Genomic DNA, 14,626 nt, shown 5'->3' on the forward strand with positions numbered 1-14,626 from the left:
TTTATCACCTTATATCTCCTTTAAAAACAACGATAAAAAGTTGGGATTGTGCACGCTTGTAGAGATAAACGAGTACTATAATTGTATCCATTTCCGCTAAATTTACCTTAAGAAAACAGGAGATACAGCATTTTGAAATTTGAAGAAAAAGCAATACACCATAATTTTATCACCTTATATCTCCTTTAAAAGTAACGCTAAAACGTTGGGATTGTGCACGATTGCAGAGATAAACGAGTACTATAACTGTATGCCATTCCGCTAAATTTACCTTAAGAAAACAGGAGATACAGCACTTTGAAATTTGAACTAAATGCAACACACCAAAAATTTATCACCTTATATCTCCTTTAAAAACAACGCTAAAAAGTTGGGATTGTGCACGAATGTAGAGATAATCGAGTACTATAACTGTATGCCTTTCCCCTAAATTTAACTTAAGAAAAGAGGAGATACAGCACTTTGAAATCTGAACCAAATGCAACACACCAAAACTTTATCACCTTATATCTCCTTTAAAAACAACGCTAAAAAGTTGGGATTGTGCACGAATGTAGAGATAAACGAGTACTATAATTGTATCCATTTCCGCTAAATTTACCTTAAGAAAACAGGAGATACAGCACTTTGAAATTTGAACAAAAAGCAATACAACAAAATTTTATCACCTTATATCTCCTTTAAAAGTAACGCTAAAACGATGGGATTGTGCACGATTGCAGAGATAAACGAGTACTATAAATGTATGCTTTTCCGCTAAATTTACCTTAAGAAAACAGGAGATACAGCACTTTGAAATTTGAACCAAATGCAAAACACCCTAACTTTATCACCTTATATCTCCTTTATAAACAACGCTAAAACGTTGGGATTGTGCACGCTTGTAGAGATAAACGAGTACTATAATTGTATCCATTTCCGCTAAATTTACCTTAAGAAAACAGGAGATACAGCATTTTGAAATTTGAAGAAAAAGCAATACACCATAATTTTATCACCTTATATCTCCTTTAAAAACAACGATAAAAAGTTGGGATTGTGCACGCTTGTAGAGATAAACGAGTACTATAATTGTATCCATTTCCGCTAAATTTACCTTAAGAAAACAGGAGATACAGCATTTTGAAATTTGAAGAAAAAGCAATACACCATAATTTTATCACCTTATATCTCCTTTAAAAGTAACGCTAAAACGTTGGGATTGTGCACGATTGCAGAGATAAACGAGTACTATAACTGTATGCCATTCCGCTAAATTTACCTTAAGAAAACAGGAGATACAGCACTTTGAAATTTGAACTAAATGCAACACACCAAAAATTTATCACCTTATATCTCCTTTAAAAACAACGCTAAAAAGTTGGGATTGTGCACGAATGTAGAGATAATCGAGTACTATAACTGTATGCCTTTCCCCTAAATTTAACTTAAGAAAAGAGGAGATACAGCACTTTGAAATCTGAACCAAATGCAACACACCAAAACTTTATCACCTTATATCTCCTTTAAAAACAACGCTAAAAAGTTGGGATTGTGCACGAATGTAGAGATAAACGAGTACTATAATTGTATCCATTTCCGCTAAATTTACCTTAAGAAAACAGGAGATACAGCACTTTGAAATTTGAACAAAAAGCAATACAACAAAATTTTATCACCTTATATCTCCTTTAAAAGTAACGCTAAAACGATGGGATTGTGCACGATTGCAGAGATAAACGAGTACTATAAATGTATGCTTTTCCGCTAAATTTACCTTAAGAAAACAGGAGATACAGCACTTTGAAATTTGAACCAAATGCAAAACACCCTAACTTTATCACCTTATATCTCCTTTATAAACAACGCTAAAACGTTGGGATTGTGCACGCTTGTAGAGATAAACGAGTACTATAATTGTATCCATTTCCGCTAAATTTACCTTAAGAAAACAGGAGATACAGCATTTTGAAATTTGAAGAAAAAGCAATACACCATAATTTTATCACCTTATATCTCCTTTAAAAACAACGATAAAAAGTTGGGATTGTGCACGATGTAGAGATAATCGAGTACTATAATTGTATGCTTTTCCGCTAAATTTAACTTAAGAAAAGAGGAGATACAGCACTTTGAAATTTGAACAAAAAGCAATACAACAAAATTTTATCACCTTATATCTCCTTTAAAAGTAACGCTAAAACGTTGGGATTGTGCACGATTGCAGAGATAAACGAGTACTATAATTGTGTGCTTTTCCGCTAGATTTATCTTAAGAAAACAGGAGATACAGCACTTTGAAATTTGAACCAAATGCAATACACCAAAACTTTATCACGTTATATGTCCTTATTACTTTGTAATTCAATCTGTTTGTTTTGGAGATAATAAAGAAATTTGGGAAATTTATTGAATTTCGCGGGGCATAAATTTTTTCAAGGCGTTTCTCATGCGGATTTTGGAGCCGCGGGTTGTGCACTCCTGCTCCTATGTAATAGCATCCATATTTGTTCCCTAGTAGCCGTACATAAACTATGATTTATCTGCAATTTAGCCTAATCGAGAGGTTCTGCGTTACAGTTCTCTCGTTTATAATGTCTTACTATTTTAGTTATCTACGCGATGATTCTAATGTATTGCCTAATATAATAATGGCTATTGCTATAATGGGTATACTTCATTTGTCGTACTCAAAAGCGTATTAGGTTTATGTGTGTTCAAATGTAAAACTGATATGGGTCGATTATCCTTAAATTCTTGCCTAAATTTTAAGGCAATGTTTAGCTTTATGTACATGTTTTAGCTAATGTTCAGAATAAGCTTAGTTTGTGCGTGCTTTGCTTATGTATAGCAACGTGACATTAATTGGAGAGGTTTTCGATGGTGATGGTTCCACGATTTGGATTTTGAAAAAGAAAATTACGATTTGGAGTCTTTAAAGAACAGTTGAAATAAAAATTTTGTGGATATTGAGACCAGTTTATTTTCATTAAAATTGTCCGTTTTCTAGTGAACGCTAAGAGATGTTTGAACAGAGGGTTGCACCTTGACCTTGTCACCCTTTTAAGGGCAGGTTAACGGTTATGTCAGCTTTTAAAAATAACCTTCATTTAACCCGAGTGCAGAATTACTCTTTTTTTTTGTTTTTACGTATTTGTGGTTTTCCTCGTCTTTTAACCGGATTTCCTAATTTGATTTTATTTAAATTAAAGTTGCATTCCTTTGTTTTCGGCCGGTTTTCCTGTAAGGCATTTATCATTTCCTTTTCCGCCCACATATAGAACCACATATTTTTATTTCATTATTATTATAGTTTTACTGATATCAACAGAAAAAATCTGGAAGCCATAATGGGGATGTTACTGCGGCCAGATTCGCCGCATATATTCCTCAGTAGAAATAAGATAGTTTGTCACGTGATAAAAGAAAAAAAATGGAACTAATTTGCATATAAATGGAAGTGAAGATCAAACTGTCAGTTGTATGAACGCGAATTTAATTTCTAACTTCACCAAACTTTTACGGTTATCGCTTTTGAACATAGGGTTGACAATTATGTGTGATTTGGTGATACAAATTGTGACTTGTTTGTTCGTCGATGAGGTGAAAAATCTGGTCAGGCACTCTACATACAACCACATAGGATGGCCGCCCCATTTCGGGCTAGCTGTGAGTCTGCATATGGGCATGCTTGGTCCCCGTCCCCCACACAGTGGCCCAATTTCAACTATCGATGATGGTAGATGCTGTAAATGTGATTAGGTTGGCTCAACTGGATTAAAACTGTCCGGTAGGACAGTTGTATAAGGGTTGACCATCAAAAACTGCACGAAAAAGCGTAACGTTGAAAAACACCCAACTTTGACAATTTTTTTCTCTTTTTCTATAAAAGATAAAATTCCCAAATTTTCTTTAAATCTTACTCCAAACCCTCCTTTATAACTGTAATTTTTTTGAACCACCCAGATCTAATAGGTTTCGAGAAAAAAGTTGCCGAAAATGAGCAAAAACGGCTTTTTCAAAAAATGTTCTTGTTCTTGTTCTTCTTGTTGTTGTTGTTGTTGTTCTTGTTGTTACCTTTTTTGTAAACAACGTAGCGCCTAAACGCGTGAACCGATTTTCATGAATGAGATGTCATTCGATTCAATATTTTATGTAGATGTGCCTTTTGGGGGTCCCGACGCTGTACATCGAATGGGAGAGGAGTTAGCCTCCTTTATGTAAGGCCCCCTCCAAAATTATTATTACTAATTACTCTGTAAATCTTGGCCCGATTTTGATAAAATTTGGTAGGATGATAGGGTTAGGGCTCCCCTACGTAACATTAAAGCGGCGATCAGCTCTTACACTTGTTAAGGGGAAGTATAGCAATCGTTTTAAATTATCGACACGTGAACCGATTTTTATGAATGAAGTGTCATTCGAATCGAAATTTTATACAGATTTGCACTTCAAAAGTCTCGGCACCGTGCCTCATAAGGAGGGGAGTTTGCCCCACCCAAATAAGGCCCTTTCTAAAACTATTATTACCAATATTTCTATAACGCTTAGTCCGATTTTGATAAAATTCAGCTCGAATAAGTGGTTGAAGCTCCTCTACGTTGCTGATTCTCTTGCTCCTACTAAGAGGAATTACTGCAATCGTTTAAATTATCAATGAGTGAACCGATTTAAATCAATGAATTGTTCGATTAAAAAATCTTTGCCTCTTTGCCTTTTAGGGAGAAGTACTGCAATCGTAGTTTATTTTTCTTACTCCTCTTAAAAGGAAGTACTGAAATCGCAGTTTAATTTTGCTATTTACGTACAAATACCTTCCTATGTTATTCAAAACGCTTTCTCAAAAAAAATTGTTATTGAGGATGGTTTGGGAGCCGCAACTACAATCATTTTTTAAAAAGATCTCTCCAGTAGTAGTTAACACCTTATCAGGTTATAATGATAGAATTGCTCATTCCAAATTTAAAAAAATCTGTAAAGCGGATATGTAACTTTGTAAAATAGACAAAAAGGAAAATCTATCCAAAAGGTACAAAAATCTCTTTAACAAAAACTTACAGTTTAAAATGTTAAGTATAAGGGTTGATTAAACGCCAAAAGGTACACAAATCAGCAAGCACCCAACATTTCATTAATTCTTCATTAATATTTAAGTAATTTTACTGCATTAATATTCATTAATATTTTTTAGAATTTATTAGATGTCACAGACCCTTATGCTGGCCACTTCATTTATAATATTTTTTGTTATAATTATGATAAATCACACATATGCACATGCATGTTAAAGTAGAAAAAGACAAAGTTAGAGTAGGCTACTGTCTTGAATTCGTCTTACCGAAATATTCGTGAGCATAAATATCACACAGTTATATCAAGTAGATTATTCATTTCTCAATTGTAATTTAATTTAGTCCCCCTAATTTTACTTATAGTAAAATACTGGAATTATTAGCTGTCCTAAAAATATGCATATCTTATTTACTTTATATTACATATTACATTTTTTTTTAAAAAAAAAAAGTTTTGAATTTTTTAGCCTCATAATTTTTTTTTATTTTTTATAACGTTTTTCTTTTTAACCTGTATTTAATAGTTTGATTATTATAAATAACTAGATATTACAGTCAATCTACAGTGCTACTTGAACAAATATTTTGTAGACGAAAATGGCCAGCATGAGGGTCTGTGATATCTAATAAATTCTAAAAAATATTAATGAATATTAATGCAGTAAAATTACTTAAATATTAATGAAGAATTAATGAAATGTTGGGTGCTTGCTGATTTGTGTACCTTTTGGCGTTTAATCAACCCTTATACTTAACATTTTAAACTGTAAGTTTTTGTTAAAGAGTTTTATCTTTGATTTTATCTGTCGCAGTGCGCATGTTTATTGTATATCCCTGACTGGTTTCAGACTTACATCCATTATCAGATGTAGATTAATTAGTTTGTTGTAAAGGCTTCGAATTTACTTATGGTTTTCGACACTTCCTTGAATCAGCACACTCTAATCATCACTAATCAATCGTTACCTGAATCACAGCGGGGAACAAAACCAAGAGTAATATTGCTCTTCTTCCCACCATATTCGAGCTGGACAAGTCTCCTTGACTAAATATTCAGGTAAGCTCCAAAGGCATACCTAGGGATGATCGACACTTTCTCTTTTGATTCTGTGCCCTAAATGACTTGAATTCACCAACTTCACTAATCTTTTCATCCACTTCCTTAGGGTAGGATCACGATATAAAAGACAGTGGAAGAGCAAATAAAAATAAATTTCACTAATAATAAAATGAAAGACTGACCGTTGCTGCGAGGGGCTAGGCGTGAGCGGTGACTGGTCGGCTGTGGTCGACGGAGGCGGACTGAGGTATCCTGTACCACTGCCTGAAGAAGACGTCCTGGCCTGCCTCCTCAGTGGTCCCATCCTCAATGACTGTCTGAACGACTGTCGCGCACGGTCAACTAAAAAACAATCCAACAACAATAACAACAGATGAATCAAAGAATCAACTAAAAGGTGAATACCAATTAAATAGTTATTTGATTAAGAGAAAATTGAAAATCAATCCACAAAAGTTTTCCACAGAGCTTGCCTACAGACTTCAACTAAATTTTCCCAGATGTGTAAAGTCATCAGCATGACTGGTCATTAATAAGCCTTTTTGATGAATGTATGTGGATGCCATGATTGTAAAGAGCTACACTTAGCTATTCATTAGATGTCTTTGATACTTTGATCAAGGACACCATGTTCATTAAGAGCTCTACATCAGGACACTCGCTGGATAATGTAGATGACATTATCAGAATTCAGGTGTCTTTTCGATGATTGTATGTGGATGCCATGATTGCAAAGAGCTACACTCAGCTAGTCATTAGATGTCTTTAATACCTTGATCAAGAATACCTGAACGACTGTCGCGCACGGTCAACTAAAAACAATCCAACAACAATAACAACAGATCAATCAATGAATCAACTAAAACTGAATTCCAATTAAGAGAAAATTGAAAATTAATCCACAAAACTTTTCCACAGAGCTTGCCTACAGACTTCAACTAAATTTTCCGAGATGTGTAAAGTCTTCAGCATGACTGGTCCATCAGTTGTCTTTTTGAAAATTGTATGTGGCCATATTGTGAAGAGCTCAGCTATTCATTAGATGTCTTTGATACTTTGATCAAGGACACCATCTCCATTAAGAGCTCTACATCAGGACACTCGCTGGATAATGTAGACGACATTATCAGAATTCAGGTGTCTTCTTGATGATTGTATGTGGATGCCATGATTGTAAAGAGCTACACTCTGCTAGTCATTAGATGTCTTTGATACCTTGATCGAGGATACCATGTCCATTAAGAGCTCTACATCAGGACACTAGCTGGATAATGTAAGATGACATTATCAGAATTTTGAGAGGATCTAAACCTAATCTTAAAACAAACTGCCATTGGTAGGCTGAAGCCCGAAAAATTCTGAAATGTTCCGACATTTTGGACACTTTTTCAGAAATTGGTTGGTGAAGTTACGATATAACCGACCTAGATAGATGATTATTTTTGTATAGTGATTACAAGCAGACAAATCTACCCTTTTACTGGAAAAATTCTTCCCAGAAATACGAATAAGGAAACTTCAGTGAAAGGAGGGTGGGTAGATTTTTTTTCTAAAGTGATGAGAATGTGTCCTGAAGAAGGAGCCCTAAAGTGTCCGAAATGTCGAGCAGTTAAGACTTTTTTTTTAATCACAGTGAGGAGTTTCAGTGTAGTAGAAAGGGCCAAACATTTAATTTAATTTGATCTTCAGTGTAATCTTTAAATAATTTGACGGCCAACCAATTACTTAAAACCAATTACCAGCCAAATTTCTTTTAACCAATTAATATTGCTCAAATTTAACAAACCAAAACTACGTATCTCTAAAAAAGATAAAATCAGGAAAAAAATAGGTGTCAGATAGAAAAAAAAAGATGCAGAATCTGAGTGGGGGGGGCAGCAATAATATTGTAAACAGGAAATCAATAAAGTGCATAATATTTCTAACATTTACTGAGCCTATGGTTTGGTGCGGTCACATCCAGGGGGCTCTGCGGTGACGTCAGATCCTCAAAATTGATGATGTAAAGGCATATGTCGTCGACCTCACTTTTCACCGGCGCTATCACCTCCGAACATAGAAATTTTGTACCTGTAACAGTAACAAATAGTCACGGATTAGATTGATTGATTATTTATTTGAAATAATATTGTGTGATATAGTCGCCCACGGTAGCCGAGCGGTTATAGACAAAGCAAAGCTAAGATGTATTGTTGGTTTAGTGGGTTCGCTTCCTAGTCCAAACCTTGGATTTTATTTAATGGCTTTAATCTTGTAAGGCGCCCCATTAGCTGAGCGGTTATAGGCTAGACCCTCAAAGCTAAGAGGTATTGCTGGTTAGTGGGTTCGCTTCCTAGTCCAAACCTTGGATTTTATTTAATGGCTTTAATCTTGTAAGGCGCCCCATTAGCTGAGCGGTTATAGGCTAGGCCAGCAAAGCTAAGATGTATTGCTGGTTAGTGGTCTCGATTTCTAGTCTAAACCTTGGATTTTATTTAATGGCTTTAATCTTGTAAGGCGCTCCATTAGCTGGGCGGTTATAGGCTAGACCCGCAAAACTAAGATGTATTGCTGGTTAGTGGGTTCGCTTCATAGTCCAAACCTTGGATTTTATTTAATGGCTTTAATCTTGTAAGGCGCCCCATTAGCTGAGCGGTTATAGGCTAGGCCAGCAAAGCTAAGATGTATTGTTGGTTAGTGGTCTCGATTTCTAGTCTAAACCTTGGATTTTATTTAATGGCTTTAATCTTGTAAGGCGCCCCATTAGCTGAGCGGTTATAGGCTAGGCCAGCAAAGCTAAGATGTATTGTTGGTTAGTGGATTCGATTCCCCTGGTCTAGGTCTTGGATTTTATTTAATGGTAAATAAAAGAAATTTACAGTAAAGTAAGTTTGCTAGTCGCCTTCGTCTAATTTGGTAGTTGGACGTAAAGCTCGCCTGAAAAAATACTTTAATTTAAAAATGACTTTACTTTTTATTGTGTGATATAGGTTTGATGAAGGAGTTTAACTTTGGACTTTGGCATATGTGGAAGAGGTCTGCAATCAGCAAGAATTGGAGGCGTATCCCCTGGTCTGCATTTTGTCCAATAAGCTTAGATCTGGGCGCAGAGAATTTGGAACACAATTTTTGTTAACCCTGACAGTGTCGTCCCTAGAGTTAGGAAATTAAATAGACAGAAAAAGTGGCTGCGGAAGGGTTTAAAGGGTTAAAACCCAGGTAGGGCTCAGAACATCGGGAGCTGCCCCAAGCATCAGAGTATGTAAGTATGCCAGACCACCCCTCGGGACACTCAATCGCATTCAGAGCACTGCATTCATTGCACTGAGGATTCATTTTTACACTCTCTTCACGACCTTACTCTACTCCGTCATTCAGTTCAGCCAATTCTATTAAACTCGTTCCTGAGTTTGGAGTTTATTGGAATTTTATAATTCTGTGAGACTAATCAACTCTAACCGAAGAGTTCAAGATACCCAACTCTCAAAGGCAATCTAGGATCTTCAACAATCTGAATTAGAGCAAAATCACAAGATATTTTGATCACCAATCGACTTCAACCAATTTATGCATTATCACGTCACATTTACAGTAATCGTAAATCGTAATCATGAATTATTAAAATTTATGAAAATAGTTGGAAGGTTACTTCAACATAAAACCTTTGAACTGTTTTATTACTTCCTGTAAAAACATATTCTGTCGTAGTTTGGTATCTCATACATTTTGACGTAGAAGATGCCCCTATAGATGAGGCAAAAGCGAAGAAGTTTTAGAATGTTTATAACACAATATTAAATTCCTTGCAGGCTTGTAAAATTTTGAAAACATTCAGATCACGTTAGTTTAAAACATTTTATAGCACCATAAAATATCACACACATTATAAGAACATAAAGTATAATTATGCTATTTAATTTGCATATTTAAGAAATATATGATAATGCTCAAACTAAGAAACTATACTAAGGAGAAAACTTTTTAATTAGATTTTAAATTCAACCTTATTTGTGGATAGTTAATAATTTAAATTCTACTTAATTAATTCTTTAAAAAAAAAAAAAAAAATACGGAGGGTTTGTTACGTGTACAGAGATGAGTCAAGGTTATACTCTGTTATAATTACAGGTTATAGTAATGCCGACCATAGTTTCTAGATTGAGTTTTGGTTATGTACGAGGGTCGTTTGAAAAGACCGTGCAAAAATAAAAACTACTTAATTTTTTGGGGAAACCTTTTTTATTTTTCAACATAGTCTCCTTTTAGGCTTATACACTTCGTCCAACGCTGCTCTAGTTTGTTGATCCCTTCCGAATAATAGGATTTGTCCAAGTCTGAAAAATAGCCATTCGTTTCTGCAATCACCTCCTCGTTTGAATAAAATCTTTTTCCCGCCAGCCATTTCTTCATATTGGGGAACAAATAGTAGTCCGAGGGAGCCAAGTCTGGAGAATAGGGGGGGATGTGAAACGAGTTGGAACCCTATTTCCATTAATTTTGCGACCACAACTGCTGAGGTGTGAGCTGGTGCGTTGTCGTGATGGAAAAGGACTTTTTTGTGGGCCAATCGTGGGCGTTTTTCTTGCAGCTCGGTTTTCAAACGGTCCAATAACGATGAATAATATGCACCTGTAATAGTTTTACCCTTTTCCAGATAGACGAATCCCAAAAGACAGTCGCCATAATCTTTCCGGCCGAAGGAACGGTCTTCGCCTTTTTTGGCGCAGATTCCCCCTTGGTAACCCATTGTTTAGATTGTTCTTTGGTCTCAGGAGTGTAGTGATGTATCCATGTTACATCCACAGTGACGAAACGACGCTTAAAGTCCTGCGGATTCTTCTAGAACAGCTGCAAACCGTCCTTGCAACACTTCACACGATTTCGTTTTTGGTCAAGCGTGAGCAATCGCGGCACTCATCTTGCGGATAGCTTTGTCATGTCCAAATGTTGATGCAAAATATTATGTACCCGTTCATTCGAGATGCCCACAGCACTAGCAATCTCACGCACCTTCACTCTTCTGTCATCCATCACCATATCATGGATTTTATCAATGATTTCTGGAGTAGTAACCTCGAACAGGGCGTCCAGAACGTTCAGCGTCACTTGTGCCCATATGGCCACTCCGAAAATTTTGAAACCACTTATAAACTGTTCTAATCGAAGGTGCAGTGTCACCATAATGTTTATCAAGCTTCTCTTTAGTCTCCTGAGGCGTTTTGCCTTTCATAAAGTAGTGTTTAATCAACACACGAAATTCTTTTTCGTCCATTTTTTTTAAAATCACTCGACTTCCTCGATTCAAACGAATGCCAAACACAAAGAAATAGACCGATCTGGCTGAAACTTGGTGTGTGTTCTTCCAAGAGATGCTACTAACTAAACAACCTCGATACGCGCCAGTAGTGCTATCTCTCTGACTTTGCACGGACTTTTCAAACGACCCTCGTAGTTACATATTTTGGATTTATTACATTATTTGAGTCAGCTCTGTAATTAATTGAGTTTAAAATCTTTTCGCCAGTGGCCCCGCGACTTCCTTGTAGGCTGAAGACCTAAATTATTACTCTTCTCTCTCCTCCTCACATTCTCCTCTCTCCTATAGAGAGTGCTACCGCTGGGTAGTTTCTCTCCTCCTGCTATCCTCCCGCACCAGTTCATCGCTCTCTCCATATTTACTTATTGTATACAATGTATAAAGATTGTAAATTACAAAATAAATTAAAAAAAAAAAATTATTTGATTTTTGTATCATCTCAGACAGACATTCTTTCCATTTAATCTCAGGGTGTAAAACGTAAGTTGATTTTCGTCACTGTCTGCCCAAGAAGGAACTGGAAAATGAGTCCTTCTGGAGATATTTTCTTTGCCCAAGATATCCTATGAACCAATTAAGGATACTTAGCCTGGCCTGGAAGTGTACGACAAACTGGTAGTAAAAAGTAAAGTAATCGCCTATTTCTTCAGGCGGGGCTCAACTAGCGATTTTAGATTTCGTTGACGGGGGCGATACTTTACTATCAACATTTTCTTTTTTCTCAAAACAAATGAAAAGTACCTACTCAAAATATTTTGGGAACTGGGAATCTTCCACGTTTTACCGGCCCCAGATAGACTTGCATGTCACCAGCTCAGAATCTCCAAGGGCTGTAGACGGCTGGTGGTATTCCCCCCCCCCCACGAACAGCTTTCGAATCTTCGCCAATGAAACAGAAATAAGCATAGTTCTGGGTGGCTAACGATAAAGCCAGAGGCCGTGTATACGAGTATATCGCTCGAATTAAAACGCATCCTCTAGTCTACGAACTCCCTTTAACTCCCTTTAAACCCTTTTTCGGGGGCGATGAAACCCTTTCATTGTCACTAAGGATGAAATCTGGACCTATGTTATAGAAGGATACTTCTTCCTACTCTTCGTTGTTACTAATAACAATGAAGAGCTCTAGAGCTGTACATTGTGATGCTGGACACTCCAGGTATTCCGCTTATGTACTTCTTCTTTCAGGACTCTCTGGAAAATTTTCCCAATAAGAGAAATCGATTTATAAGAAGTTTCAAGAAAAATTTTTAGAACTACATTGCGGAAAATCGTGCGGGAAAAAAGGAAGCTTTCCGCGAGAAGTAAAGCACACTATGTGATGCTCTCCAAGTTCCGGAAAACCAAAAAAAAAAAAAAACCATTGCGGAATATTGACTAGAGATCCGGAATTAATCAATCTTGCAGACAAGCCTCATCACTAGTAAGTCCTAGCGGTAGCCGCCAGACGATCTGCACTCAATGATGAAGTTAGTGTCACTTAGTGACAAGGAAGATAAGTAAAAGGGGGCTTCACGTAGCCTCCATCAAGTCTCCTCCCCCATCCACTTCACTAAAATCATCCTGCCTCTCCCGCCATGCCCCTCACCCAAACATGAGCTCCACTCGTATACGTTATACGAGTACTGCCAACATTACTACTTCAATGCTCTCTTAATAGCTTTATACCACAAGCATTAGCTTATCCGTAAAGCATAAATTTACAGTTTGGCAACACTGAGCCACTGGAGTGGGAATGTGTTCGTGAGGGGGGGGTGGAAGGGGCGGAAGACTACCTCTGGAAAGCCATTATCTCCACAGGCCATTTCCCTTCTGCATGATGTAGCCAACCAACTTTTCTTCTAGTAATCTACTTTTTCAAACAACACTACCCCCACTCAACCCCTTCCGTATCAGTGTGTAGTAATATGGTGAAACGGGTTTTTAACCAAGTTGTGCTTACGATAAGCAATGATTAATCATTTACTAAGTAACCCCCAAGAAGACATCTTACTTTAATCAATTAAACCAAAACTTTTAACCACGTAGAAAGAAGTAAATGATGTATGTACTGGAAGCGTTGCTAATAACCAAACATATGATTGGTCCTGTTGATGAAGGGGGGGGGGTGGAAAACTCCTGAATTTAATTTTCCTGCAATCGCCCAATAATAGAAAGAAAGAAAGAAAATAAATTTATTTTCCTGGGGCTATTGTTCCCTAAGAATAAAAACATGTTTTGCCTATATTTTAGATATCTATTTACGAAAAATAAGCAAGTATTTACAAAAATAAGAATTAAAATTAAGTAAATAAATGAAATTCAATTATTATTCCGGAGGAAGCTGGATAGAAAGGAGATAATTGAACAGAAGGGATTCAAAGATGGAAAGGGTAGGAGCATGCCGGACAGATGATGGTAAGGAGTTCTAAAAAGAATTAGGAAGGATTTGTCAAAGGATGAAGTACGGCATGCGGGAATACAGAGATCAGGAAGAACGAGATCTAGTAGTATAATAGCCCCTGTTATTTATAATAAATCTTTCTATCACTTTATTTAAGTTTGTGTTTTTTTTCTTTTTTACATTTTCACATTTATTATAAATTTATTATGAAACTCAGATTAATAAATACAGTATCCTGTGATTTATCCCTACCTCAGGATGCTGCAGGGACTCGCCTGGCCCCTGCTGATTAGAGGGGTACCCCAAATCTAGTTTTTTACCGACCGAGATTATTTTTTGAGGAAAGAATAATTATTGCTGTTGTACTCGAAGAAGATTTTATTTTGAAAATTTGGTATTAAGTTGGCACACTGCTGGATAATATCGTTGATTTTATCCTGTTTTTTAGCACGCATGTTTTGTCGTATCCTTGACTAGTGTCGGACTTTGGATACATCATCAGAGGTAGATAATTCGGTTCAGTGTAGATTCCAACATAGTAGATGAAATAATAGTCCCCCTCCTTATAAAATACGAGTACAACCCCAACTTTGCTAATACACAAGCACTAGACCAGTGATTCTCAACCACTGTGCCGGCGGCACTTTTGTGTGCTGCGAAAGTTTTTGAAGTTTGCCGCTAAATTTTAGAAAAGGCATACAATAAAAATGATATATATTAAGTGTAGAAGACGATATGAGAGTAGCATTATCATTTATACGACCAAATATTTATGAAATTATCAAAAAACCTCAAGCTCAAATTTCTCATTAAAAGTATTCTTATTGCTGTTCATT

The 14,626-nt window shown here is 36.3% G+C and overlaps 1 protein-coding gene across 6 annotated transcripts in view; it reads right to left on the reverse strand.

Moving 5' to 3' along the window:
- The window catches only part of LOC141451914 (voltage-gated inwardly rectifying potassium channel KCNH6-like), a 522,696-nt gene that overhangs the window by 308,018 nt on the left and 200,052 nt on the right, over positions 1-14,626 (reverse strand). For all 6 annotated transcript variants that reach the window (XM_074123727.1, XM_074123721.1, XM_074123724.1 and 3 more), the window contains exons 3-4: positions 8,038-8,181; positions 6,294-6,453 (exon numbers count right to left, since the gene is read on the reverse strand). In XM_074123727.1, coding sequence (XP_073979828.1) covers positions 6,294-6,453; positions 8,038-8,181 — 304 coding nt within the window. The remainder of the gene's footprint in view (positions 1-6,293; positions 6,454-8,037; positions 8,182-14,626) is intronic.

The sequence above is a fragment of the Rhodnius prolixus genome, unplaced genomic scaffold, assembly GCF_049639745.1.
Source record: "Rhodnius prolixus isolate KJV_2025 unplaced genomic scaffold, Rpr scaffold_14, whole genome shotgun sequence".
Lineage (NCBI taxonomy): Eukaryota > Metazoa > Arthropoda > Insecta > Hemiptera > Reduviidae > Rhodnius > Rhodnius prolixus.